Genomic DNA, 26,621 nt, shown 5'->3' on the forward strand with positions numbered 1-26,621 from the left:
TACCACTGGTTTGACAACCAGGTCCAGTGGGTTGGGAATTTCATCCATTTGGTGATGTAGGACTTGGTCTGAGCCATTCCATCGACACATCATCTTGGGAGGTACTGCTTTGGTATCTTTACTAATAGTGAGGAATCTGCAGTTATCAGAAGACAAATTACTTACCTTTGGTAACACACTTTCTTTTCAATGTTCTTATCTGCTATTTCTTCCCTGCCCTCTCTCCTTCCTTATTGTGTGGAATTGTCGTCTTTTCCTTATACAAAGGTCCCACTTTAGTTATCTGTACACTGGTACCGCTGACTACTATTGGGCTCCACATCTGAGGGCACTGCCAGAGCTAGTAAAAAAACTGACATTGACACACAGAGGTGGAGCTTAGATGCAACTCCATTTCTTCTGGGACAGAATGAAGTTGATGGTTAGCTGTATAGCTTCATGAAATGTTGATAGTTTCCTCTGATTCTTTGCGCATTGCAGCTCCCTGCTCAAGTTCCTCAGTCCAGTTGTGGCTGGAGGTCACAAGCCCAGTGTGGAAATCTTAAGTCAAACTTCTATTGTACCCATAAATGCATCAATGGAAAGATTAGTTCTAGAGATTATAAATTTCTGATAATTCATTGAGGCCATCAATAGCAGTGTCAAATTTCACGATTAATAATGCCTCTCTTTGTACCAATCTTCTTTCCAAATCACCTCCTCGCGGATCTAGTTCCAGTTTGGAAATCGCTGTCCAGCGCAAATCTTGTTCTACATGATTGTGGTTGATCGAATGGTTGACTATCGGTGCGGACATTACTTTTTTCCAAATTCTCGATTTATCCTGAGTTATTCTTTGTAGTGTCGTACTTCCTGATTTGTCTTGCCTCTTAAAGTTTCTGACATGGGCACAGAATTCCATATACAACATTCCTGGATTTGCAATTTGTATAGGAATCATGTTTCCAATTCACGTTTTTGTGAGAGAAAACAGAGCCTTCTACCGTCTGGTTACAACATAAACATGTACCACATTTATGATGACCCATAATCGGGGGTAAACACAATTGTTACCGCAGTGTTTGTCTTGATCCCACTTTTGGGAGAGCAGCACGAACGACCTGATTGCCAATGCTGTTTTCTTTTTTCAGTGCGAATAATGGACATTGATTAAATGTGTTACCTAATTTCTGTACCAGATGCCAATTCTGGCAGATCACCTTCTTTAAAAAGTTGGTAGTCGGGCAGAATGTGGTAACACATACCAAGCGATCCATTTTTGTTTTCTCTTTCCTTTGCAATAACACTTCCCTGGGGGTCCACTATGCCCTCTTCATTGCATGTTTCAGTAGTTTTTTAGGATAGTTACGGTCTTTTAATCTGTCAACTAGTTGGTTTGTATGAAAAAAGTATTCATCTTTAAAAGTGCAGTTTCTTTTTATCCTTAAAAACTGTCCAAAAGGGAGATTATCTCTCGGGTGGTGGCTTCTCAGGTGGTGGCTGTTATAGTGTAATGATGTATTTCTGTCCGTTTCTTTTCTTTATAGTGTTGTCACCAAACATCCTTCAGAAGCGTAAACTTCCACATCCAAAAATGTCATCCTTTGTGATGCATGGTTGATGCTAAACTTAATGTCCGCCGACCTGTTTAGCCATTCAAAAAACTGAAGTAAAGTCTCCTCATTTCCGGTCCATATCATAAAAATATCGTCTATATATCAGACCCAGTTTGAAATATATTGGAAAAATGGGTTGTTGTTATACACAAACTTTTCTTCAAATTTGGCCATATAAAGAATTGCCAGCTCAGGGGCAAAAGGACATCCCATGCCACATCCCTTTATTTGGAAATAGAAGTCTGTTTCTAATTTGAAATAGTTTTTTCGTAGAGAAAAACTTGCACGCTCCATTATGAAATCGGTTGGTACTCTGTTTGGTTTTGGTGTCATTTCCCAAAAAGATTGTATGGCTTCTAATCCTTCCTCTTGTGGGATCTGGGTATAAAGCGATACTATGTCAAGTGTAACCAAAATTTGATGCTCAGGTGTAAATTTAACCTTTTCGATTTTGTTGATAAAATCTGTCGTATCCTGAATGTAGGATGGTATTTGATCCATAAATGGTTTAAGAAAAAAGTCCACGTATTTTGAGATCGGTTCTAAGACCGATTCACACCCTGAGACTATGGGTCTCCCGGGTGGACTTTAGGAAGGATGTATAATAGTAGAATTCTGGGATGTTTTTTATTAAAAAAATCAAATGCCTTCTGTCCTACAAATCCTTGTTCATGACCATTTTTCAATATTGGTCAACTCATTCTGAATGTCCGATGTTGGGTCTTTGTCAATTTTTCGATAACATTCTTTCACATCTAACTGTCTTTTCACCTCAGTGATGTAATCCTGAGTGTTCCAAACCAATATAGATCGGTCTTTATCGGCTTGTTTTATTACAATCGATGTTATTTTTTAGAGCTGAAATGGCCTCCTCAGATTTAGAAATATTATGTTTGACAACATTTCTCTTTCTTTCATGGTTGGTAATAGCAGATAATACAGTTTTCTCAAATATATATATATTTACCTCCTTTGGTATTTTATTTGTTGGCGGATAAAAGATTGACTTATTCCTTAGTCCAGTGACTTCAGAGGCGGGGGTGTCGGATTTTCCAAAAAGAAGGTCCTTAATTGAAGTTTTCTACAAAATTCGATGACTTAGGATTTCATCTTTACAAAAACGTAATGTTTTATTGGTACATTACAGTTCTCTTTTTAGTAAGCTTTCTTCTGCCAAAGTCAACTCTCTGGTCGAAATATTAAAAATTGGAGATACAGTTAAGTCTTGTAGTATTGCCAAACCATGTGGAACCCCTGGTTCACTAGAAAAGGGATGCGATTCCCAATAAGATGTCTGTTGTAGCAAAAGGACATCCGGGGTGGCTCTCTGCGAGTATTTTAAGATCTCTGTATGCTTCACTTTATCTAGGAGACCATTAACATTCCAGGAGAGGACTCTGAGTGGTTCACCCTCATAATGAGGCTTTGCATTGCCGATTTAGGTATTGGCGTGTATAGCCATTGGGGTGGGCAACCTATTGGACCGGAGTGTCTAAGACCTGGGAGTATCTGGGGGTATCTTGCCGTGCTATGAAGGATGCATGCAAGCGCATTCCTAATGTCGTGCCCAGTGCTGCAACCGAACAGAAAACCTATAATAAAAATAGGGACAGCAGTCCCCACCCTACCCCTTAACTACCCGCCCCATACTTCTCTTGTTGAAGCTTCTGTCGCTCAATTAACTAGAGCTCACAACAAACTAGGTAATGAAGCGGACTGTGGGAACAGAGTGGTGAACCCCTCCGAATATCAGGATTATTAGTCCTCCAGAGCATAAGTATTTGTGTCAGTGTATTATCTATATTAGATTTGCGGGCTTCGTGAGAGGTTGCTGTCGTCTGACCCCAACGTTGGAGACATGGTGGATCCATCCCCCGACAGCCCCTTCCGAGTCATTAAGGTTACTTGGAAGGCTCGATGATCCCTGAGGTGCAGGCAACCAATTTGTTCTCTGGGGGAGAGGGGTGCCGCAGGCGAGGTAAACACTGCGCTATGGGCGTTACACCCTTTTCTGGATCAAGCGCGTCGTCTGTGGAAACCCACAGGTTTGGTTGTTTGTGATGACGCCAAGTGAGAGGGGTGGTTGTCCGCGGTTGGAGCGGACACTCCTCAGTTATCCAGAAATGGGTCTTGTTTTGGAATACCACCTTCATTCGGGCCGGAAAGAGGATTCTGTATGGAAGGTTAAGGGCTCGCAGTTTCTGTTTTACAGAATAGTATCATCTCCTTTCTACCTACTCTTCTTTAGTATAGTCCAGGAAAATCAATACATTGGTGCCCTGATAGGACATGGTAGGATGGGTACAAGCCTCTTGCAGGATGTCGTCCCTATCCTTGAAGTTTAGGATCTTGGCAATGATTGGCCGGTGTGGGGCTTCTGCTGGTGGCTTAGGTGTGAGAGGGTGGTGGGGGCATTCCACGACAAACCATGAGTGTGCCTGGTGGCATTCAGGATTTGAGCCAGTCTACGACAAAAGTGGCCACTTGCGCAGACTCTGTGCACTCGGGGATCCCCGCCATGTGGAGATTGATCCAGTGTGAGTGTTTTTCGGCATCTTCTGCACGCCTATGGAGACAGTTTGTGTGGGATATAGCTGCTTAACCTGTTCCTTCAGGTGTGATACATCATCCTCCACCTTTGTCTAGATTCGGTCTCTGTTATCCGGGCGGTGGCATTACGAAGATCTTGACGGATGAGGGCCATATTTACCCGCACTTCCCATATCTTGGTTTCTACTTAGTCCTGGGAGGACTTTATGGCTTGCGGGATCAAGGCATGGTGTCCTTCCGGGTGAGGGGTCTTGGGCTGCTTGGCCTCATTGTGGCTAGGGTCACTAGTAGCATGTTGTTCCATGGTGGTTTGGAATTTTTTTAAATTTTTTTTTTGTGGCGTCCTTGCACCTTTATCTTTCCCCATGGTGGAACTGTACTGAAGGGGGCTGCACACATCCACAGCGTGTGTCTATTGCCAGGACACCACTTTCTTGGTAATTTGCCCTGGTGTGCCTCTGTCTTCAGCTCCCGTTCCCTGCTGCACATGCCCAACCCATTTTGTCTATTCTAGTTTCAGCCTCCTCAGGGATTACCCAGAAATTACGTTGTTAAAGTGGGGCCCCAGGGATTCTTCTTTCGTGACCCAGGGATGTTCTGGAGGGTGGCAGTCTTTTCCACCTCCTACCAGGGTCCTGTGGTATCTTGTAGGACTACCTCGCCTCGCGACCTCCTGCCTCTCTGCGGCACAGATACTGAGGTGGCTTAAGTCAAGGTGGGATTTTGCCTCTGACTGCCAAAACGGCCTCTTCATGGTCCAAACTGGGTGTCTATCTCCGAAGTGCCGTGTGACAATAGAGGCTGGGTTGTAGAGCCCGGTGGTACAGATGATCTGGACAGTTGTGCCTTGCTTGGGATTGAGCAGTTGCGTCGTGGGCGTAGATGCTGGAGTGCATGGTAGCAGGAGGGGGGCTTGTACGTCCGGTAGGGCCGTGGTCACGTTGCAATGCATCTCCTGAGGTCTCCGGTTACACCTCCATATGCTAGTGTCATTGTGGCAGGCCTCTAGTAGGGGGATTTGTATTTTTGTATTTGTAATTGAATTTGTAATGCGCGCAGCTTCCCACAAGGGGTCTCCCGGCACCAATAGAGTAGTGATTACGCATCGCAGTTGTTATTGAGAGAAGAGCCAGGTTTTAAGGCTTTTGCGGAATTTTAACAAAGATGGTTCAAGTTTCAGTGTGGTCGGAAGAGAGTTCCACAACCTGGGAGCAACACAGGAGAAAGAGCGGCCGCCCATTCTCGCCAGTTTGAAGCGCGGGATCAGAAAATTGCCATGAGCTGATGATCTGAGAGGACGAGATGGAGAGTGTTGTTGGACAAGGGCATGGAGGTAACCTGGGGCCGACCCTTGCTTGATTTTATGCATAAAGCAAAGGGCCTTGGATTTGACCCGGTTAGCGATACAGAGCCAGTGAAGGTCTCTGAGAACGGGGGAGATTGAGGATCTCCACGGGACCTTACAGAGGAGCCGAGCGGCAGAGTTCTGCACAAGTTGAAGTCTCCTCTGAAGCTCCGTGGTAACTCCTAGGTAGAGTACATTCCCGTAGTCCAGGCGGGAGGTGAGTAACGCCTGGACCACCAGGTGTCTTGTCCCTGCTGGGAGCATCCATAAGATTTTGCGGAGCCACCCCAGGATGGAAAAACAAGTGGCTGCCACCTTAACCACTTGCTGCCGCATGGAGAGCGGATCGTCCAGGACAAAGCCAAGGTTGCGAACCTGGGTCACTGGAAGGGGTGGAGGGCCCATTTAAGACGGCCAGTGTGAACTGTTCCAGAGGTGTTTTTGCTTGCCCAGAATGAGCACCTCCGTCTTATCGCCGTTCAGTTTCAGGAGGTTCGCCTGCATCCACTCTGCAACTCTGCTAAGAACTAGTTTGAGAGCAGATGGAGCATTTGCTGCGGCCGAGGAAAGGATCTGAGTGTCATCTGCGTATGAGTAGAGGGAAAGACCAGAGTCTTCCACGATGGTAGCTAGGGGTCTCACGTAGATATTAAAGAGCATAGGGCTCAGTGAAGACCCCTGCGGGACACCATACGCAGATGAACGGACAGACGAGGAAGAACCGTAAGAGACGACCTGAAAAGTACGGTGATTTAAAAAGGAGGCCAACCAGACAAGGCAGAGCCAGTCACTCCAGCCGTTTTCAAAGCTCTCAGAAGAGGTGAGGCCGTCCCGCCCCGGGGCTAGCGCAGGCTATGCGAAGCATCTCTATGGCCAGATCGCCCCCTGCTCTGGCGGTTGTCCTGCCGAGTCGCAGGCCGAATACGTCGTCTTCAATACGCCGGCGGTGGGGGAGCAGGAAAGGGCCCCACTACCCTGTAAAGAAGGAAGTCCCCGACTCTTAAGTGACCCTTTCTCAGAGGGTGTCAGGCGGATGCCTTCGATGCCGCCCCAGGCTGGCATGGGACACACGAGGGGAGAGGCCTCCGGCTGCCTACATGGTGGCCAGAGCCCTGCTGGCTCCGCAGGTTGATATCGCACCTCCTTGAACTCTGCACGCTTCCCAATGCTTTTGGTGCCAGTACCTTGCCTCACCCAGCTCATGTGGGAGGCCCCGGTGGCCCTCACCAGCGCGCCGTTGTCATGCTGCCTTCCAGATCATGCAGGCATTGTTATGAGGAATGGGGGAGCGCCTGCATCCACAACACAGGTGTTTGCCAAATTCCACCTCCGGATCCAGCTGGCTTCAGTGAACTCCACAGGTCGTGTTCTCACCCTGGATTTGGTTGGGATCAGATCACACTCACACTACTCCAGCAGGGTCCGCACAGCTGCGGGCGGCGGCCGACACGCTATCCTGCCAACCGCAGGTCGATCACGGCTTCCCCTTCCCTCTGCGGAGGATGAAAGGGGGAGGGAGGGCTATAGATGCAGCATCAGCAGGCCCGGACGCCCAACGTCCTCTATGTGGTACCTCTTTCCTCGCGGGCGTTGCTCCGGAATAGCCCACCATCAGTCTTCTGCCAGCCCCCGTCCTGCTGATCAGCAGGTGGTGCTCGCACCGTTCCCCCCGCCTCCGCACTCTTCAGGGCGTGCTGTGCCACCGAGGAAAGTCTGGTCAGCGGTGCCCTCACCAGCTTACAGTGAGCCACAACCGGCCTCTGCTTCCTGGATCAGCACGCCTCATGGACTCTGGTTAGGCCATCGCCGTTGTACCTCATTACTGTCACTGCCGGGGGTCGCTGCTTTAAGTGCCTGCTGCACAGCTCGGAGCGCCTCTCTGCCTTTGATTTAATTAGTTCTCAGGCCTCTGTTTCCTTCGTGATGTGTTGGGGATGTTTCTGCTCTTGGAGGCGTACAGGGATTCAAGTGGAGGATGGAGGGGTCCAGAGCACTTAGAGTGCAACTGCCATCTTGACGCTCAAATCCACGCCCCTCTTTTTATGACTTTTAGCAAAGGTCTCAAAACTGAGCACTGCTGGACATTTGTGCCATGTTTGTGCCTTCGGCAATAGTGGTAATTTAAGGGTTTTTCCTCATGGTCTGCTTTTATATTTGTTCTTGTGCGACTGAGTAAAGATTATCCCGCCTGTGTTCATGGCCATTCCCATCATAACCAATGGAACACAAAATGGCCCTCAAACCTGTGCCTAGTCGGTACTACATATACATAGCAAATGGTCACACCCTCTACTGCCATAGATGGGCTCGCCTCAGCTCTTATTTTTTATCTGTTCAATATGAAATTAACCTGTTTATCCCATACTTTGTTTACATAGATTGAGTCCCCCAAGTTCTCTCTGCCCTTTTCCTGTTTTCTTTCTCTTTTTTGAGGTCTGGCTGCAGCTAATTTTCTTTTGCAGACATCATTTTAATCAGTGCTATGGCACTGTCTCTTGTTTGTAATCGAATGCTTCCATTTTCATTTCAATTTCTGGCTTCTCCCAATTCTTGTGCCTGTGTACTGCACCTGGAGCATTTAGGTTTCTAGCTGCTTTTTGATTAGTTGTGTATCTATATTTCCACTGCCGGCTAGGAAGAGCTAATTTTCTTATTACATATGTCCGGCATTACAGGTTTAGCACTCTGGGGGGTTACATGTCCAACTCCTTCCTCAAAATCATTTCCCCCTTCTATGTACACCCCTCTTTCCTCCAGTCATTCTTGTGTTCCCCTCCACAGCCTTCATATTGCTTTCTCCACCCCATGCCACTTCCAACATTGAGCATTGCTGCCACTGTCTCTCTCCTTCACATCTCTTGCTTTGCCGATATACATGGTTCTCTCTAGCTGCAATGATTAGCTTTACTAATGCTTGAGGGATTGCTTTGCAGCCACTGGCCAAGCCAATAGCATGAGTTGGCCATCTTGGGGCATTATTTTCTATACTTTCCTTTTGGCTGCCGCGTTGTGCTGTCACAGAGGGTTGTCTGCCTCCTTCAATTAACATACGGGCAAGAGACCTTTCTCTAGAGTCTAAGGCAAATGTACTAGCAGTACCCCACTCAACTGAGTCTCCTCTCAACCTCCAAAGTGCCTGACTTCCAACCAACCAGGAATCTCCACAGAGGCCCAGCCAGTTTGAGAAACGTTAACAGTCTCTCTTTGTAGAGTGCTGGATAAGCGTTTGAGCCTCAGGGGTAGCAGTTCAAATCGAGGAACAGGAGGATAGATGGCATCAAACATAGGACACACAACAAGCGTTCCTGTGGCTTCCCCTGTTTGACTAACCGCATCTCCGCCCCAAGTCTGTCACACTCATGTTAGTCCACCAGCCTCTATCCCTGTGCGGATGCAGCTTCTCAACAGCATTTGATGAGGCCATACCCTCTCAGCACTATAATACCCCTATGCCGATGTTGGGAATGGGAGGGTATGATGGCGGAATTATGCACAGGGTTGAATGGCTGCTCTGGGGAAAAACACTCGCTTCAGCACCAATCGCTGGCTGGAGGATCTCTTCTCTACAGTGGGGCACACTGCATTCCCAGGCTTGGCAATAAATTATGGGAGATTTTGTTTTCACGCTATGATAGCCACTTGTCAGACCAGGCACTCCGTGCCCTCCCTTTGCTCAGACAGCTACTTAAATTGGCTCTTAACTGGTCTTAACTGGTCAGCTAGTGAGAGTAAAGAGTGGCTTGGCAGCTTACTACAAGCATAGTTTTTATCTTTGAGCAACTGTGATTACCCCCATTTACCACTAGTGGTCAGGAAAGATCTTTGGATTAGCAGTAACTGTACTCAGAAAAGTACATGTTCGATGCATGTGTGCTGTAGATACACATGCTTTGCATACTCCTGCCCTCTAGTGTTTGGTCCGGATGTTTGCAAGTTGTTTTCTTCGAAGAAGTCTTTCCTAGTCATGAGGTAAGGTGACTCCTCCTTTCGGTGACCGTGCACATGGTCATGGACTCCATTGTTAGATCGTTTATTTCCACCATCTGGTTCGGACGTGTATTGTTGTGCTCTGGTTTGAAACCGTTGTTCGTGTTCCCCTTGACGCGCAATCCTCTCTACGCTTGACGTTATTGTTTCGTACGCGTTTCCCACTTCTCCGTGTATCGTTTTGACAGCGGAATCGACTTTTCTAACAGAAAGCTTTGTGGATGGCCTTTGGGCCTAACCGTGCCAGATCAGCTCTACTTTGATGGATAGGACACTGCTTAAATTCGGTCTCCGGTGCCACGTGAAGTATCCGCGCACCAACTCACACGAGGTGTGCAACTTGTGCTTGTCTCCCGAGCACACAGAAGAAAACTGCGCTGTTTGCAGATCGTTTTGATCAAAGAAAACTCTTCTGGATCATTGGGCTTGATGTCGAGAGATGCAGCGTCTAATCATCGAAGACACACCGGACATCTTTTGTGAATATTCCTACCAAGAAGACATCGAGGCATCGGCAGCAGAATATGAGGAAACCTTTTCCGAATAAGACTACGACTCGGAGCTCGAGACAGACCTCGATGCCGAAAAATTGCCGCAGGGACATGGTGACATGAGTACCGAAGACTCCTTTCCCACACAAACAACACTAAAAAGCACAAGGATACAGCACCACCTCTGCCTCCTGGCCAAGGTCGGCACCGAGACGGTGTTTCGGGTTCCCAGGCTCAGCTCCGAAACAGTCAAGCCTTTTGGCTCGGTACAGAGTCGACCAAAGTCGTCTTCGGAACCAAAGCCATCCGGTTCCGAACACATGTCTGTCTCTGAGCCAAAATCCTCAGTGCTGAAAGCCAAGCAGCCTCCGGAGCTGGAACCTTCCACACCGAAAGGCCAGCCTATGCTGGCATTGAAGAAAACTTTGACACCGAAACAGAAAGATGCCCATTCGGATCTGAAACTAGACATTGTTACATAAAAAATGGATCCCAAGCAAAAGATGACGTATATTAACCCTGAGACGGGCTATATTCACATCAAGGCGCCTCAAACACAAAATTTCTGATGAGGACACTTCATGTTGCAGAGTTTTTATATCGCGCGAACTTGACCCGAAAAGGGTATCAAGAGCGCTTTGCACCAGTTGCATTACATGAGGAAACATTCATTTGTGTTAGACATGGGGAGATTAAGTGATTTGCCCAGTATGACTTGATGTTCAGCGTCCGTGCCGAGACTCGAACCCAGTTCCCCAGATTCAAGGTCGACCGCCCTAGCCGTTAGGCCAACTCCTCTCCCCTTCATACAAGATCCCTCATCCTTTGCCAAGCACACCACAGGATTCTCCACAATCTCACCATGATGATGCGGATGATGGAGGGACACATCTCCCAATAGAGCCATGGACAGATTGTACAATTGATTCCCCAAAAGATAATCCAGACCTTTGCCAAGCCATCTTCTCCAGACGACAATGCATCCCACCAAGAAATCATTACCAGGGATGCACAATATCATGGGATGGAACTGCACAAAGCGTCACTAGAGGAAGATGTTTTGTTTGAAACTTTAGATTTCACACACAGGTAATCTCAAACACTTCCCATGCTTAAAGGCATAATGAGATATGCTGATGAGATTTTTAAGGACCCAGTGAGAGCACGCATCTCGACTCCTAAGGTTGACAACAAATATAAAGCCTCCCCAACAGACCCAGTATTTATCAGGGGCCAGTTGCCATTAGATTCCCTGATGGTGTCTAATGCTCATAAGTGGGCGAATCCCCAAACATCAGGAGATGCTGCTCCGCCACATAAGGAGTCTAAATCAATAGACGCTACTGGCAAGCGCATAGCTATTCAAGCTGCAAATCAATGGCATATTGCAAATACACAGGGTCTCTTAGCCAGCTACGACCGGGCACACTGGGATGAAATGGAGCAATTGCTTCAATATCTTCCAGAAAAGCATAAAGCTAAGGTGCAGGACTTAGTACATAAAGTTATGCTAATTTCTACTTCTCCTATAAGATGTGCTCTAGATGCTTCAGACACTGCTGCTAGAGAAGTTTATATTCACATCTTACTCAATAGACACTCCTGGTTAAGGATTTCTGGGTTTAAGCCAGCTCTATCCCCTCTCCTTTTCAATTTATACATGCAGCCCCTCATGGTTCTTCTCCGCAAGTCGTCTGCGTCAATATTTAATTATGCAGACGACTTGCAGCTGATTTTTCCTATTAATACATCCCCTACTTCTCTTATTGATTTTCAAACTACCATGCTAGATATTTCTGACTGGATGGCCTATAGCCAGTTTAAATTAAATCCCACTAAAACGGAGCTTGTGTTGGTGGGTGGACCAGCTAACCCCTGGAATGACAGCTTCTGGCCCCCTTCACTTGGGATTCCCCTTCGCCCTGTCAACTCTGTGAAAAGCCTTGGTGTAGTCATCTCTGGTGACCTATCCATGAAGGATCAGATCTCGGCGGTAACATCTTCCTGCTTCTTCCATCTGCGCAGGATTCGCAAGATCTGTAGATTCCTCACCAGAGATGCACTCATCCTAGTCATTTTGGCTCTTGTTATTTCCAGAGTTGACTTTGCAAACATCTTATATGCAGGGATCCCCGCCTACCAGCTCCAGAGGCTCCAGCTTATTCAAAACCAGGCCGCTCGCTTAGTATTCCATCAGCCCAAGCACCAGCATGTTTCGCCACTATTACGGAGTCTTCATTGGCTTCCTGTAGCCAAGCGTTGCACCTTTAAACTCGGATGCACTGTGTTTAAAGCTCTTTACAATCTTGCACCTGTTTTTACCTCCTCTAGCTTGAAGCGCTACATACCTTCGCGTAATTTACGCTCCTCTGCTGATAATCTCTTGCACATTCCTCAAATCCATCGCAAGAAACACGGCGGTCTTCGCTTTTCATTTTTAGCGCCCTCACTTTGGAATTCCCTCCCTTCCCCTCTTCGCCACTGCCCTTCTTACGAATGCTTTCGTAGAACACTGAAGACGTTCCTCTTCAAATCTGCATTTGAGTAAACTATCGGCCCTGGTTCCCCGCATCTGTTATGAGCGCCAAGAAACCGTCCGGTGAACGTGCGCGGTATAAGAAATTTTAACATAACATAACAGGTCCAACAGTCTATCCTTAATACACCTTTTGATAAAGAACATCTTTTAGGTCCTAATGTAGATGAAAAAGGACACTGAAGTGGTCAAGTCCTTGGGAGTGCTCCAGTCTTCGTCCAACAGAAGCTCCTTTTGTCGCTCCTGTTACAGAGGAGAGTCCAAAACCCATTCCCCAGACCAGAATACCTCAACCTATAAAAGTAACAACCAGTCTTCTCCCTCCAGAGGTTTTTTTAGGAGGTTATAGAGGGTACAACTATAAGGGTAGGGCTAAGGGCAACACACCCCTTAACTCCCCTTCCCTTAATAAACAGTGACTTGGCAACGCTTCCCCCCCCCCCCGACTACACCACACCTGTCGGAGGAAGACTTCAACAATTTCTTCCCATTTGGCAGTTTATAACAACAGACAAATGGGTGATTGGAATTATCCAACATGGTTAGTCCCTGGAGCTTACCAGGAATCCCCCAAACATTCCACCTCAATTTCACAAATTATCTCCAGAACACTTAAAATTGCTAGAATAAGAGGTCAAATCTCGTACTAAAAGGAGCAATAGAGCTGGTCCCAATACAGTACCAGATCGCAGGGGTTTACTCTCTGTAATTTCTCATTCCCAAAAAGGACAGTTCCCTAAGACCTATTCTGGATCTCAGAGTTAAACCTTTACATACTGTCAACACTTTCACATGGTGACACGTCAATAGGTACTTCCACTTTTACAAAGAGCAGATTTTGTCTACTCTAGATTTAAAAGATTCATATTTTCATGTTCCAATTAATCCAGCTCATCTCAAATACCTCAGATTTGTGATAGCAAGCAAGCATTACCAGTGCAAGGTGCTTCCCTTTGGATTGACTACAGCGCCCAGAGTTTTTACCAAATGTCTGGCAGTAGTCGCAGCTTATCTCAGAAGACCGTGTATTCATGTCTTCCCCTATCTAGACGACTGGCTTATCAAAGCCAGCACTTACCACAACTGTGTACAGCACACTCAGACCACAATAGACCTACTTCATCAACTGGGCTTCACGTCAATGCACAGAAATCTCACCTACACCAGTCACAGATGCAGTCTTACTTAGGAGCTTGTCTAGACACAGTAAAAGCTTTCGCCTTTCCCAGTGTAACCAGAATTTGTAATATTCAGGCTATAATTCTACAGTTTCAACCGAACCAAACTTTACAAGCCACAGTGTTCATGCAACTGCTGGGAATGATCGTGTCTTGCATCGCAATTGAACCCCATGCATGGCTTCACATGCACCCCTTACAAGAGTGCCTAGCATGTCAGTGGAATCAGCCACAGAGTCAATTAGTCAGTCAGTCAAAAGATCTTTATTTGGCTTAGTGACAGCCATAAAAGAACAGACAAAAACATTATCTAACAATGGTATACATGATAAAATTTCAACCAACCTAATTAATACCCAGGAATTCATTTTCTAACAATATTATGGAGTTGGACTGCAGAGGAGATCTACTTGTAAACCATAAGACAAGTGAATTAATCGTTTAAAAGGAGTAGATGGCATAATGCAGGATAACACTTTCCAATGTTTAAAAATCTTAGTAATGGTTTTAAAAAGGTGCGTCTCGGATTAAGATACAGTTTACAAGGGGGGCGCTAGAGGGCGCACTGCGGAATGGCTGGCTAGCTAGACAGCTCCGCCGGACGGTTCCGACTAACTGCAAAAATAACGTGAATAAGGTCACAGATCCTCCTGCAAACTGGTAAAATCGGGCAGCGGAGGATGATCGGCGCACACTGATATACGTTTTATTGCTCTACGAGCTGCTGGGAAGAAGTAATCTGACTGGCGAGGTTTGCTGAGGTCCGCGATTCGAACGGGCAAGATGGCGACTGCCTGTAAATGACCGGAGCAATAGCAGTCGGAGACGCATGGAACACCCACCACGGAGCTGTGCGGCAACCTGGACACGGACCCGTAAGTAGCCGCAGCGGAACAGCGCACTGTAGGCGGCTTTGGTAGAAACACCTCGACCACTGCTGGTTGCAATAACGAGAGCCCGCCAATAGACCTCTACCGCCTTGCATGTAAATGCACCGTGTTGGGATGTCCGCACTGTCTCTGGGCTCAATATATGTATACAGCCTGACACCTAAGTGGCTGTCAGGACTCTAAGGTGCACAACAAAAAGAGTGAACTCTTAATCCATCGAACAAACGACACTAAATTTGCGTCATAGTGTGCAGCACCCACACACATTCAAAGTTTTACATTCTGGGCTCAATATGACATACGGCTGAAAGGGTGGACACTGACATAACTGCCGCTGCTCGGCGAGACTGAAATACAACAGTTTAAATACATATCAGGGCAACATTTGTGCATTTAATGTAAAGCGCGAAACTAGCACTCAAAATGGCGGCGCCCGCTTTGAGGTGATGAAACACTGGCGCTCTGTAGCGCACTACAGCATCGGATTGTAGTTGCAACAAACGTACACACAAGGAACAGTACGGCAACCCATATGCCCAACAAATGTCTTAAAATGAGTGATTCGTGCACAGCTTGACATAACGGCCTCACTAAACGTACGCACGTGACAGCTGCAACTCAGATCACCGTCCAGCCTTTCATGACGCACGATACTATTCCCAGCGGCAGGATTGAAATCAGCGTTGTCCCCACAGCTTTCCTCACTGTAAACCAACAGTTCCTTTCTAAATTGTACACCAGATATGTATCTAACGGGGGCAGATAAATCCGTGGATTACATTCCGCCCACAAGTGTCACACTTAACCACATGCAAGACAAATACTGTGCCTACTGTGCCACTGCGTGGTAACAAAAGAAGTTCACTGAACACTACCAGAGATAACTGAAGTGCCGCGTAGCATTGCGCTGCATCGGTCATTCCACGACTGTTGGAGAAGACGATCGCTGCAGTACCGGTAGAGCACGAACGAGTGGCAAAGTATAGGTCAGTGCTAATACATCAATTGCCACAAGCTGTATCACCACGGATGTTCTTCAACATGATATACGCCACAGCAAACGACTGTATCTAATACCGAACTGTCATGATCGTGCATGCTGACTTCATGAGATGCTAACCACTGGGCGCTTACCCTACTCACCCTCTAAAGCTGTACTGATCTGACCAGCCATAACCACTGACGCTGCGATTGACAGAGTCTGCAATACAGATCGTAGCCCTACATGCCAACGCGACGCCAAAGCCAGACACGCCGGCCCTGCAGACTTGCGGTGACAGAGTGCATCACAGCGTTATAAGAAGTGTAAGCCCTGCACAATGGGTAAACCAGATAAACAACAACCAAAGCTCAACTTTGAACGTCGAACTGCGAGAGGGACCCACCCCCACTCAGATACGGAGACTGAAACAGAGCGCACACCACCTAAAAACATGGAAATGATGATGAAAGCAATACAAGACAGCCTGCTAGATATGCATGGGAAAATGGACCATCTGACGACACGATTGGACAACATGGCAGCCAAAGTAGACCGGCATGAAGAACGGCTAGATGAAGCAGAGACGAGATTATCCGCTGTGGAAGATGAATCACGAGAAAGCACCTCTAAATGTACAGGATTTGAGAAGATTCTAGACGTCATTAAATCTAAGTCCGAGGATTTGGAAGCGAGATCACGCCGAAATAACATACGCGTAGCGGGCGTACCAGAATCAACAAACATTGGTAATATGGAAACATATGTGGAGGAAATGTGCCTCTCCCTGTTCGGCAAAGACAAACTATCCCAAATGTTCATAGTGGAAAGAGCGCACAGAACTCTGGCACCACGCCCACCCCCAGGTACAACACCAAGACCAATAGTGGCCCGCATTCTAAACTACCGTGATAGAGATGCAATTCTACGCATGGCACGTGAGCACCAAGATCTGCAGTACCAATCCAATAAACTTGCATTCTACCCCGACTACACGCAAGCAGTCCAACAGGCCAGAAGGGAATTCAATGGAGCGAAAGCAAAACTGCGAGAACTTCAGGTGGAATACGCCATGCTCTACCCGGCGAGGCTAAAAGTCAACTGGGACGGTAAATCCACACTGCTCACCACACCCAAAGCAGCAAATGATTTCATAAAGAAAATCACCAGCCATCGGAAAAAAGATCAGCGTCAACAGCAAGAACACGATGATGACTGATAACGGAGAGTGGATATGTCGCGCTAAACAACTAATCTACTGGGCAGGGCGAAATCACATATTGGTGATGACGATAGCTCCCAACTAGAGCCCAAAGACTGGACCAAACTTGACGTCGGTGTGTAAAGTTCATCTGCACCGCATCCTTGTCTATTACTTTGTGGTGTACTCCCATCACCAGGTATGTTGTAATATGTGAACTATTGGGTATGTGAGTCGAGATCGGGTCGGTACACCGGGTCAGACACGATCTCATCAACAACTCTTTACTAGTCACTGAGATATGTTAGCCACATACAACATTTAAGAGTTATCCATTCTTTGTTGCAAACGTACGTTAACTGTCCCAATGCCACTCATCTACATTACGAGGCTGAAGCTGGACCTGTAAACTTATCTTTTAGAGACAATGTCGATGTACCAGTTACTGACGACTGATGCTATGCAACTGTGCTACATGCCGCGAGATCCGACCTTTGCAGTAGTGTGATAACTCACAAAACTATTCTGCACCGGCCCTCGATCACTGGGCCCAGGTTCAACTGGGATAAACATTACTACGTCAGGGGTTCCGCATAGAGGCGCTCCCCCCGACAATGTCACTTTACAGGCTTAATGACTTACATAGAGTAAACACGATGTGGCACAACATCTACCACATACTTCACATAGATACGCTTGATATACGCGATGGTGCATGCATGTTATGTTTTAATTCTGTCTACACACCGACTCACTTTTCAAAAGGACTATGTGAGAATGTTGATGCACTTTTATTAACTAAGTGAAAGTGGGTAGACTTTATGCAATGTTGCAGCATTCATAGCAGGTATCTTGTGACCTTACAAGTTTACGCAACCGTCCACGTCCGTTACCTCGGACGGTGTTGTGCAGTCCAGGCGGGCCCCCACATGGGTGACCCCCACTAAAGTTTGAATATTAATGGGATGTTCAATAAGGGTATGGCCTCAGCAGGTTTGGGCTGCTGTTGTGGGGAGGAGGGAGGGCGGGGGGAATGTTCTTGTTGTATATAGATCGGACCACTTGAGATGCATTGCCTATACTCAGTTGCACCACTCCCATCGCTACAACCATGGAAACCGCTTGCACTACACTCACGAATTATTGAGGTTCCTTTTAGCCGTGAAAAGGGAGATACATACATTTATACACTACCTCAACAATGGCTAATCCTGTACATCATTCTAGAGTATTAAACGCCCTCTCGTGGAATATTAGAGGGTACACCAACCCCAAGAAAATTCGTCGTGTATTCGCCTGTCTAGACAGATGGAACATAGACATTGTTATGTTTCAGGAAACGCATGAATCTCCACACTCTCACACCCAGGTGGGGCGCAGATGGGCTGAATCGATGCACTGTTCGAAATACTCGTCCTATGCTAGGGGTGTTTCTATTTTGGTGAAAAAAGGCACGAACTTTAAAGTGAGCTCAATAAAACTAGATGACGGTGGGAGATATGTCATAGTGAATGGTGACTTACGTGGTAGGCACATGACTCTAGTAAACACATACGGTCCAAACATAGATGCACCGGAATTCTTCCGTGAAATTTGGAAACACTTAAGCACTGATACTGATCAAACACTACTATGGGGCGGAGACTTCAATATTGCTCTAAACGATGCCCTCGACAGATCAGACGGCACAATAGAACATCACACGCATGCTAGAACTGAACTACTAGACATTATACGAGATCTATCCCTGCAAGATGTCTGGAGGGTACGGAATCCTGAGGTTACTGAAGCGACACACATTTCGGTGCCCAACGCTAGCTGGTCGAGGATAGATTATTGGTTGGGGACGGCTGACATTTTGCTATGGGCACACAAAGTCATTCATATGCCCAAGACACTGTCTGACCACAACCCTGTCAAACTGTCACTAACCATCCCGAATTACATTCCGCCGCCATACAGTTGGCGTTTCAATTCCAACGCACTTACAGACCCACTTTACGTCGATACCATCGGTAAGGCTATTAAAGATTACTTCAGTCTTAATGCAGAAACCACAGAAGACGCAGGACTTCTGTGGGAAGCATTTAAGGCAACAATACGTGGGGTCTGTATAGGTACAACCGCTGGTATACTAAAAGACATCAGAACTCAGATTGCCCGATGCGAATCTACACTCCGTGCTCTAGAACGACAATACGAAATAACCCCGACGCACAACATATTAAGCAACATTAGAACTACACTTACTGAGTACCAACAATTCACCACTGACGAAATTAAATACTTAAACAAACGTCATGTGGCTAGGGCATACGGGGAAGGTGGCAGGCCAGGTAGGGCCCTAGCTTCTAAAATATGCACTGGACACAAACACCACATCATTACAAAGACTGTTGGAGAGGATGGTCATATCCACACCGACCAGACGGGCATACTTCAGAGCTTTGTGCGCACTTACCAAGACCTATATACCTCACAGCACATTGCCACACAACGCGAAACACTGCAATACCTCGATGATATTGCTATATGCTGGCTGTCTGATAACCAACGGCAATATCTGGCCCAGCCACTGACAAAGGAAGAAATTGCTGAAGCCATAGCATCTTTACCAAGCGGGAAAGCTCCAGGACCCGATGGATTCACTTGTGAATTCTATAAGACATTCAGCGACTTACTTTCTCCATACCTAGTAGATATGTTCGGTGAGGCGCTAGAAGCTCAGATTCTTCCGGCCACCCTACGGGAGGCTGTAATTATAGCGTTATTAAAACCAGGTAAAGACCCCGAGGCCTGCAATTCCTACCGCCCGCTGTCGCTCTTAAATGTCGACTCGAAAATACTAGCGAAAGTTCTTGCAACCCGACTGCAGCCACTTATGACCACATTAGTTCTCCCAGACCAATCGGGATTCGTCCCCTCTAGAAACACCACACATAACACTAGAACTTTATTTGCCACCGCCCATTATCTAACACCATCCACCAAAGCAGCAGCGATCATGCTGGACGCTGCTAAAGCATTTGATTCCATTGAATGGTCGTATCTCCTGACAATATTACACAGAATGGGATTTCCTCGGGTCTTCATTCAATGGGTGCAGCTACTTTACACCAAACCAGTGGCTAGAATTAAAATAAATGGTTATATTTCTGAGCCCATTGCCATAGAGAGAGGGACGAGACAGGGCTGCCCCCTTTCCCCTCTCCTATTTGCACTAGCACTGGAACCCCTTGCCTGCATAGTGAGACAGAAACATCACCATCTGGCACTTCAATTCCCGAACAGGCCTCTGCATATATCATTGTACGCAGACGACATGTTATTATATGTCAGAGATCCAGCTGTCAACCTGGATCCGCTCCTAAGAGTATACATCCGATTCGGTGGGTACTCAGGGTTGCAAATCAACTGGGATAAATCCTCCATATTTCCACTGACTGACACCACCCAACAACATACAACGGAATACCCACTGGAGTGGCAGACAGACCCCATCCGATATTTAGGCATTTGGTTCCACCGAGATCCAGAAGTGGTCATTAGAACTAACTATGGTAGGGCAATTAACACACTTGAAGATAAAATCACAAGATGGATCCAACTCCCACTGTCACTGGCCGATAGGTTGGCAATTGTGAAAATGGTAGTACTCCCTAAATTACTTTACTTTTTCAACAACATCCCGATACAACCGCCAAGAGAGGTGTTTAAACGCATCACGTCCATGATCTTGAAGCTAATCTGGGCAGGTAAACAGGCACGCATAAAGCTAGACACATTAACGCTACCGATTCATAAAGGAGGCTGGGGAGTACCAGATTTTTGGTTATACTACCTGTGCGCACAGGCCCAATTTGCCACACATTGGTTCCACACGACACCATATCTGACTCCTCTGGCAGTGGAGGAAGGCGATGCAGCCCCGATCCCATTGGACGCTATCATAACGCATACCAGACCACCGCTCCATAATAAAGATATTAATACAATAGACACCACTAACGCTTCCTGGAGAACTCTGGGCCACATGATGCATAAACTCCCACTTTACGCCCCGGCACTGCCGCTACATCATCACCCGAACCTCTCCGTCACTAGTGAAGAAGTGGGCATGCGCCTATTAAAACAGGTGAGTTTCTGTACAATGGGCGACGTCTACAAAGACGGGGTCTTTCTTACAGAACAGGACCTAGCCTTTATTCAAAACCAGACGACACTCTTTCGCTTTACATTCTACAGACTTAAAAGGGCAATGCAACAACACTTTCCGACATTCCCAAACGAACCCCAAACAATGGACACCCTACAACTTTTGATCACCTCTAAGACCGCTTCACATATGGTCTCACGACTGTATAATCAGGCGCAGACGGAATTAGACCGTAGGGCTACCAGGGCACTGGGAAAATGGAACATGCTCTTGGATACACCTCTTACAGACAAAGAATGGGAGGACTCATGCATACTCACGAAAATGCTAACGCCTAATGGCAACTTACGTATAATCCATTTCAAATACCTTCACCAGGTCTATTACACTCCTGCCCAATTACATAGATACGGACTACGCGAAGACGCACGTTGTAAAAGATGTGGTCATGATCACACAGACTTCATACACTTGGCTTGGAACTGCGCGAAGATGCAGGCTTTCTGGGTAAAAGTGACGGAAACACTGGCAGAAATGGTGGGAGTGCCGATTACATGCACAGTAACATGCTGTTTATTGGGCCTGCTACATAACTTAAAGGCGACGCGACGTAAATTCTGCCTCATAGCATTATTATTAGCAAAACGCAGACTCTCAATGTGCTGGGACAGCTCACATACACCCCAAATTAAACATTGGTTACAGGACATGGCGTATTGCCAAGATACTCTAAGAACATACGAGGAGTCCCTCCCGCTGAGATCTAGACCCAGAGACTACTGGTCATATTTCACAGCATACTTAAACGCGCAAACAGAAGACTGAGGGACACACAACACTATTGGTATTAGCGGATAGCTAGAATGTGACCTACTGGATAGTGGTTTCCCATTTATCGAGTTATTGAAATGTGGAGCTGAAGTTGGAATGCGGTTGTGGACTGATCAAGTTATGTTAAGATAAATGTTATTTAAATACGATTAGGGAACGAAAAAAACAAATCTGAGACCATCTGATTTTGTAAACGCGGCCGGCCCAAAGTGGTTGTAGGCGGCTTGCTGTGTACTTTAACGTATATTGTGCATGCAACCTGCTCATGTTTATTTACCTCGACAACACGCCGCCGGCCTTTTCTTGTACGGTTGTAGGCGCTAAGCTGTGTAACTTGTGTGCATACTGACAATAAAGGTCTTGGAACAAAAAAAAAAGATACAGTTTACAAAAAAACATAAAGTGCAAACTGCTCTGTGCAGAGATTGAGTTACATGGACACAAGTCTAATTTGGCATCACAGTAAACATCACATGGGTACGAAACGAGCAGATGAGCAATACCCATCCTAAACCTAATCAGATAAAACATTTTTGCTTGATGTCGAATTCAATACGTGGGGAGTTAATTAACAATTACTGCTCAACAACCCTTTTTTTGACCATCGCTTGGCTGTCTCATACATGCTTCAAAAATGGAAGTCGCTTTTAAGCTTAGCTTTAGAAATTTCAGATATCTTTCCAGGACTACTAAAACAATCCTGCAATCCCAGTTTCTCCAATTAATCTTGCAAATAAGAGAGGCAAGGATTTTCTTTTTCCGTGGTCCAGTTTCAGACAATCTAAAATTATATCACGATTCAGTGCTGGGTCCTCTTTTACCCAAATGCTGCACCAAAGCATCAAAGGTGCTAACTGAGTACGAAAGGATAATGGTGTTATGCCTAATTTGTTATGACAGATGGTGGCAGGGGTACTTTTAGGTAGTGTCAACACACGTTTTAACATTGTATTCTCTACTCTTTGGAGGCCCAATGTATTAGTACAGCCCCAGACTCCGGCGCCATATAGAGTGACTGCGCAAGTTCGTGCTTTGTAAATGTCAATAAATGGTTTTATGGGGCGTGAACCTAATTTTTTTGTGAATCTAAAAATGGCCTCAATATTTTTATTAAAGCCCACAATTCTAGCATTAACTAGATGGGACCAATAATTTTTTTTCATTTAAAAGAATACCTAAATGTGTAAAGGATGACACCGGACATAATGTTTCATTCTTTAGATAGGTTTTCATTTTAGATGGAGCTTTTCCTGCTACCATGACGTGTGATTTTGTAACATTTGTTTTTAATTCAAGACCACTCATTAAATCGTTAAAATTGGTTAAAAGCCTTTGTAGTCCCACCCCAGTTCTCGACATTAGGACACAATCGTCCGCATATAGCAGGGCTGGTAGAGCCCTGCGGCCTATTGTGGGTGCATCTACATTTCCAGGTCTGATGCGATTTTCGAAATCATTTATGTATAAACAGAATAGGAAAGGGGATATTAACCAATCTAGTGTTGGTAGACGGCCATACCTATCGCTCTCTGCAGTGGTGGAATCCACAAAACTTATAAAAAGGACACCCTTTCATCGACCCTATTCCACAGATCGTGCCACAGCAGACGCATCTCTAACAGGTTGGGTGGCTCATCTCCAAGGTTTCGCAATACAAGGCCTTTTGAACAACAAACACAAAAGCATCCACATCAACTATCTGGAGCTTTTAGCGGTTTTTCTAGCACTCCAAGCTTTTCAAACTCACCTCATAGGCAAAACTGTCCTACTCCGAGCAGACATGACAGCAATGTATTACATGCAGAATGAGGGCGGGACACATTCTCTCCAACTGTCAACACTTGCTCAAGCAATTTGGAGTTGAGCAATCCATCACAAGGTTTATCTTCTGGCAGAACACCTCCCAGAAGTAAACAATCAAAGTGCTGACCTTCTCAGCAGGAGACAGCAAATTCATCCACTAGTTCTCCTTCCATACTTCCAACAATGGGGATTTCTACAGATAGACTTGTTTGCGACAGCTGAAAACGCAAAATGCCCACGTTTTGGCTCCCAAGTTCCCACACCTTCTCTCAAAGTTGCAATTCCGTATGGATGAACTGGTCAGGGATATTTGCCTACGCTTTTCCGCCTCTCTCGCTCATTCGGTGTGTGGTTCGGAAACTCAGGCTAACATCTCTTACACTAACTCTAGTAGCTTCCTCATCGACCTGTCAACCATGATACGCCACCCTATTGGAGCTGTCACTACTTCCACATCAAAAGCTGCACCGCACCTCCGATCTCCTCACACAGAACCATGGAGAAATCAGACATCCAAATCACAAAGAACTGATCTTCGCAATCTGGCTCCTTAAGTCCTAGAGTTTGGTTATTTAAATTACCCACCAGACTGTATGAATATTCAAAGGAAGCAAGAAGGCCTACAACAAGAGCTTTTTATGAAGCAAAATGGAAAAGATTTGGGTGAACAGCCTTTACGACGCGGCTGTTACACCGCCGTGCCATTACAACGCGGTCTTTTCAACGCAAGTCGTTACCACGACTTGCGCTGGAGGGCGCTGCAGGACAAGGAATTTTTTTATTTACTATCCAACACCTTCCCTACTGTACGTAGGCTGGTGTTGGAATAGTAAATTAAGAAATTCCTAAGTCCGCACCCCCTCCAACGCAAGTCGTGGTAACGACTTGCGTTGAAAAAAACGCGTTGTAACGGCACGCGTTGTAAAAGTACGCGTCGTAATGCCGCTTCCATACAAAACATTATCTGTTACCTGTTACATTTTCAGTAAACTGTACTAACTTTTACATCTATTCGCTTGCATCTTGCAGCGGTAGCTGCATACTTACAGAATAGGCAACATCTGTCACTATTGAGAGTTCCAGTAATCAAAGGTTTCATGGAGGGATTAAAGAGTAATACCACTAAGGATTCCTCTTGCCCCAGTATGGAATCTCAGCATTGTTCTCACAAGGCTCATTGGTCCACCTTTTGAACAATTGCACAAGTGCCCTTTGCTATTTCTTTCATGGGAGGTTGCTTTCCTCTTTGCCATCACATCAGTGAGGAGAGTTTGTGAGCTACAGGCATTAACCTTAGAAGAACCCTTCTTTCAGCGACACAAATACAGGATAGTTTAACACACCAACCCTAAATTCCTTCCCAAAGTAGTTTCTGCTTTTCGTATAAACCAATGGGTTGAGTTACCAGTGTTTTTTCCTCAACCTGATTCTGTAGCAGATCGCGCTCTCCACACGCTTGATAAATGAGCGTTACTGTACTTCATAGATAGGACAAAAGATTTTCACAAAACTGTTGCATTTGCTCCACCTCAAAAAGGCAATCCTATCTCTAAATCTGGTATTGCAAGATGGACTGTTAAATGCATTCAAACATAGTATGCTAAAGCTAAAAAAAAAAATAACCATACCCCCAGAGCGCATTCCACTTGCAAAATAGGGGCTTTAGTGGCCTTTTTAGTTAACATTCCTCTAGCTGACATATGTAAGGCAGCTACATGGTCTACACCACACACATTTACCAAACACTATTGTGTAGATGTGTTCGCACGTCAGCAGACTAATATAGGCCAAGCAGTACTTAAAACACTGTTCCAAACAACTGCAACATCTACAAGTTAGCCACCACTTTGGGTTTATACTGCTTTATAGTCTATGCAAAGCATGTGTATCCACAGCACACATGCCTCGAATGGATAATGTTACCCAGAAAGCATCTGTTCTTTGCATGTAGAGCAGCAGATTTGCATGTGCCCCCCGCCTCCCCGGGTGCCTGTACTTGTTGCAGATCTTCATTAAACATTTATACGCTTGGATATCTCTATACTACACGTACTTACTCCATTCTCCCCCTCTTGCGGGAAAACAAGCCAACAATCGAGTTGATGACCATGCGCACTGTCACCGAAAGGAGGAGTCACCTTACTTCCTGACTAGGAAAGACTTCTTCGAAGAAAAACAACTTGCAAACATCCGGACCCAACACTAGAGGGCAGGAGTATGCAAAGCATGTGAATCTACAGCTCTACATGCCAAGAACAGATGCTTACTGGGCAAGCAACATTATCCTTTCTTTTTTACCCTAATGAATAGTGCTCTTTTTTTCTTCCCTTTGGGAATAATTTGCTACTGAACTAATTTACTGTTCTCTTTGTTATAAATAACAGCATCAGAAAACTTAATTTGTTTTGCAGAGAGGTTGCCTAGGAATACAAATATTATTCAAATATTCTATTCTTTGTTCCTGCTTTGTTTTGATGTGCATTGTTTTCAGTTACGGGTCTTTGTATTTGACTCTAGATTATTCATGTTTTAGGTGATGAAAGGGCTGTATGGTATGCTCTGACTTTACTAGAAGAAGGGTTAGCTAACAGCCCCTCAAATTCTCAATTCAAATTGCTGCTTATACGACTCTACTGCAAACTGGGTGCCTTTGAGCCAGTTGTGGACCTTTATTCCAGTCTTGATGCTAAACATGTACAGCATGATACAATAGGGTAAGTGACACACACTAAATTCTACAATAGCAACTGTTGTCAATCATGTTTTGTCTGCATTTCAACGTAACATTCTGTATGTTGTAAGTAGGGAAGTATTTTATTGGATGGTTAGTGGAATAGATTATTTATACTCCATTGTATTGCCCATAAAAGGTATCGCTATCTAAAACATGTTATGTTTATTTACACCTCTTTCTGCATTTGTTTTATTTTATTTGCTTCATGTGGGTTATGTCTCTGCTCATCAGTTATTAAAAATGTAAATCCATTGTATACACTTCTTGACCCTTTCAACCTACAGAGTATCATCCCATTAGCGTTCAAGTTATTCTTTGCCTGATCTTTCTGTTCAACTATTTCCT

At 45.6% G+C, this 26,621-nt stretch overlaps 1 protein-coding gene across 1 annotated transcript in view; it reads left to right on the forward strand.

Annotated features, from left to right (window-relative positions):
* Positions 1–26,621, forward strand: part of NAA25 (N-alpha-acetyltransferase 25, NatB auxiliary subunit) — a 988,861-nt gene that overhangs the window by 576,363 nt on the left and 385,877 nt on the right. Inside the window, exon 14 of the mRNA XM_078667429.1 lies at positions 26,076–26,256. Coding sequence (XP_078523555.1) covers positions 26,076–26,256 — 181 coding nt within the window. The remainder of the gene's footprint in view (positions 1–26,075; positions 26,257–26,621) is intronic.

This window comes from Lissotriton helveticus, chromosome 11 (assembly GCF_964261635.1).
Source record: "Lissotriton helveticus chromosome 11, aLisHel1.1, whole genome shotgun sequence".
Classification (NCBI taxonomy): Eukaryota; Metazoa; Chordata; class Amphibia; order Caudata; family Salamandridae; genus Lissotriton; species Lissotriton helveticus.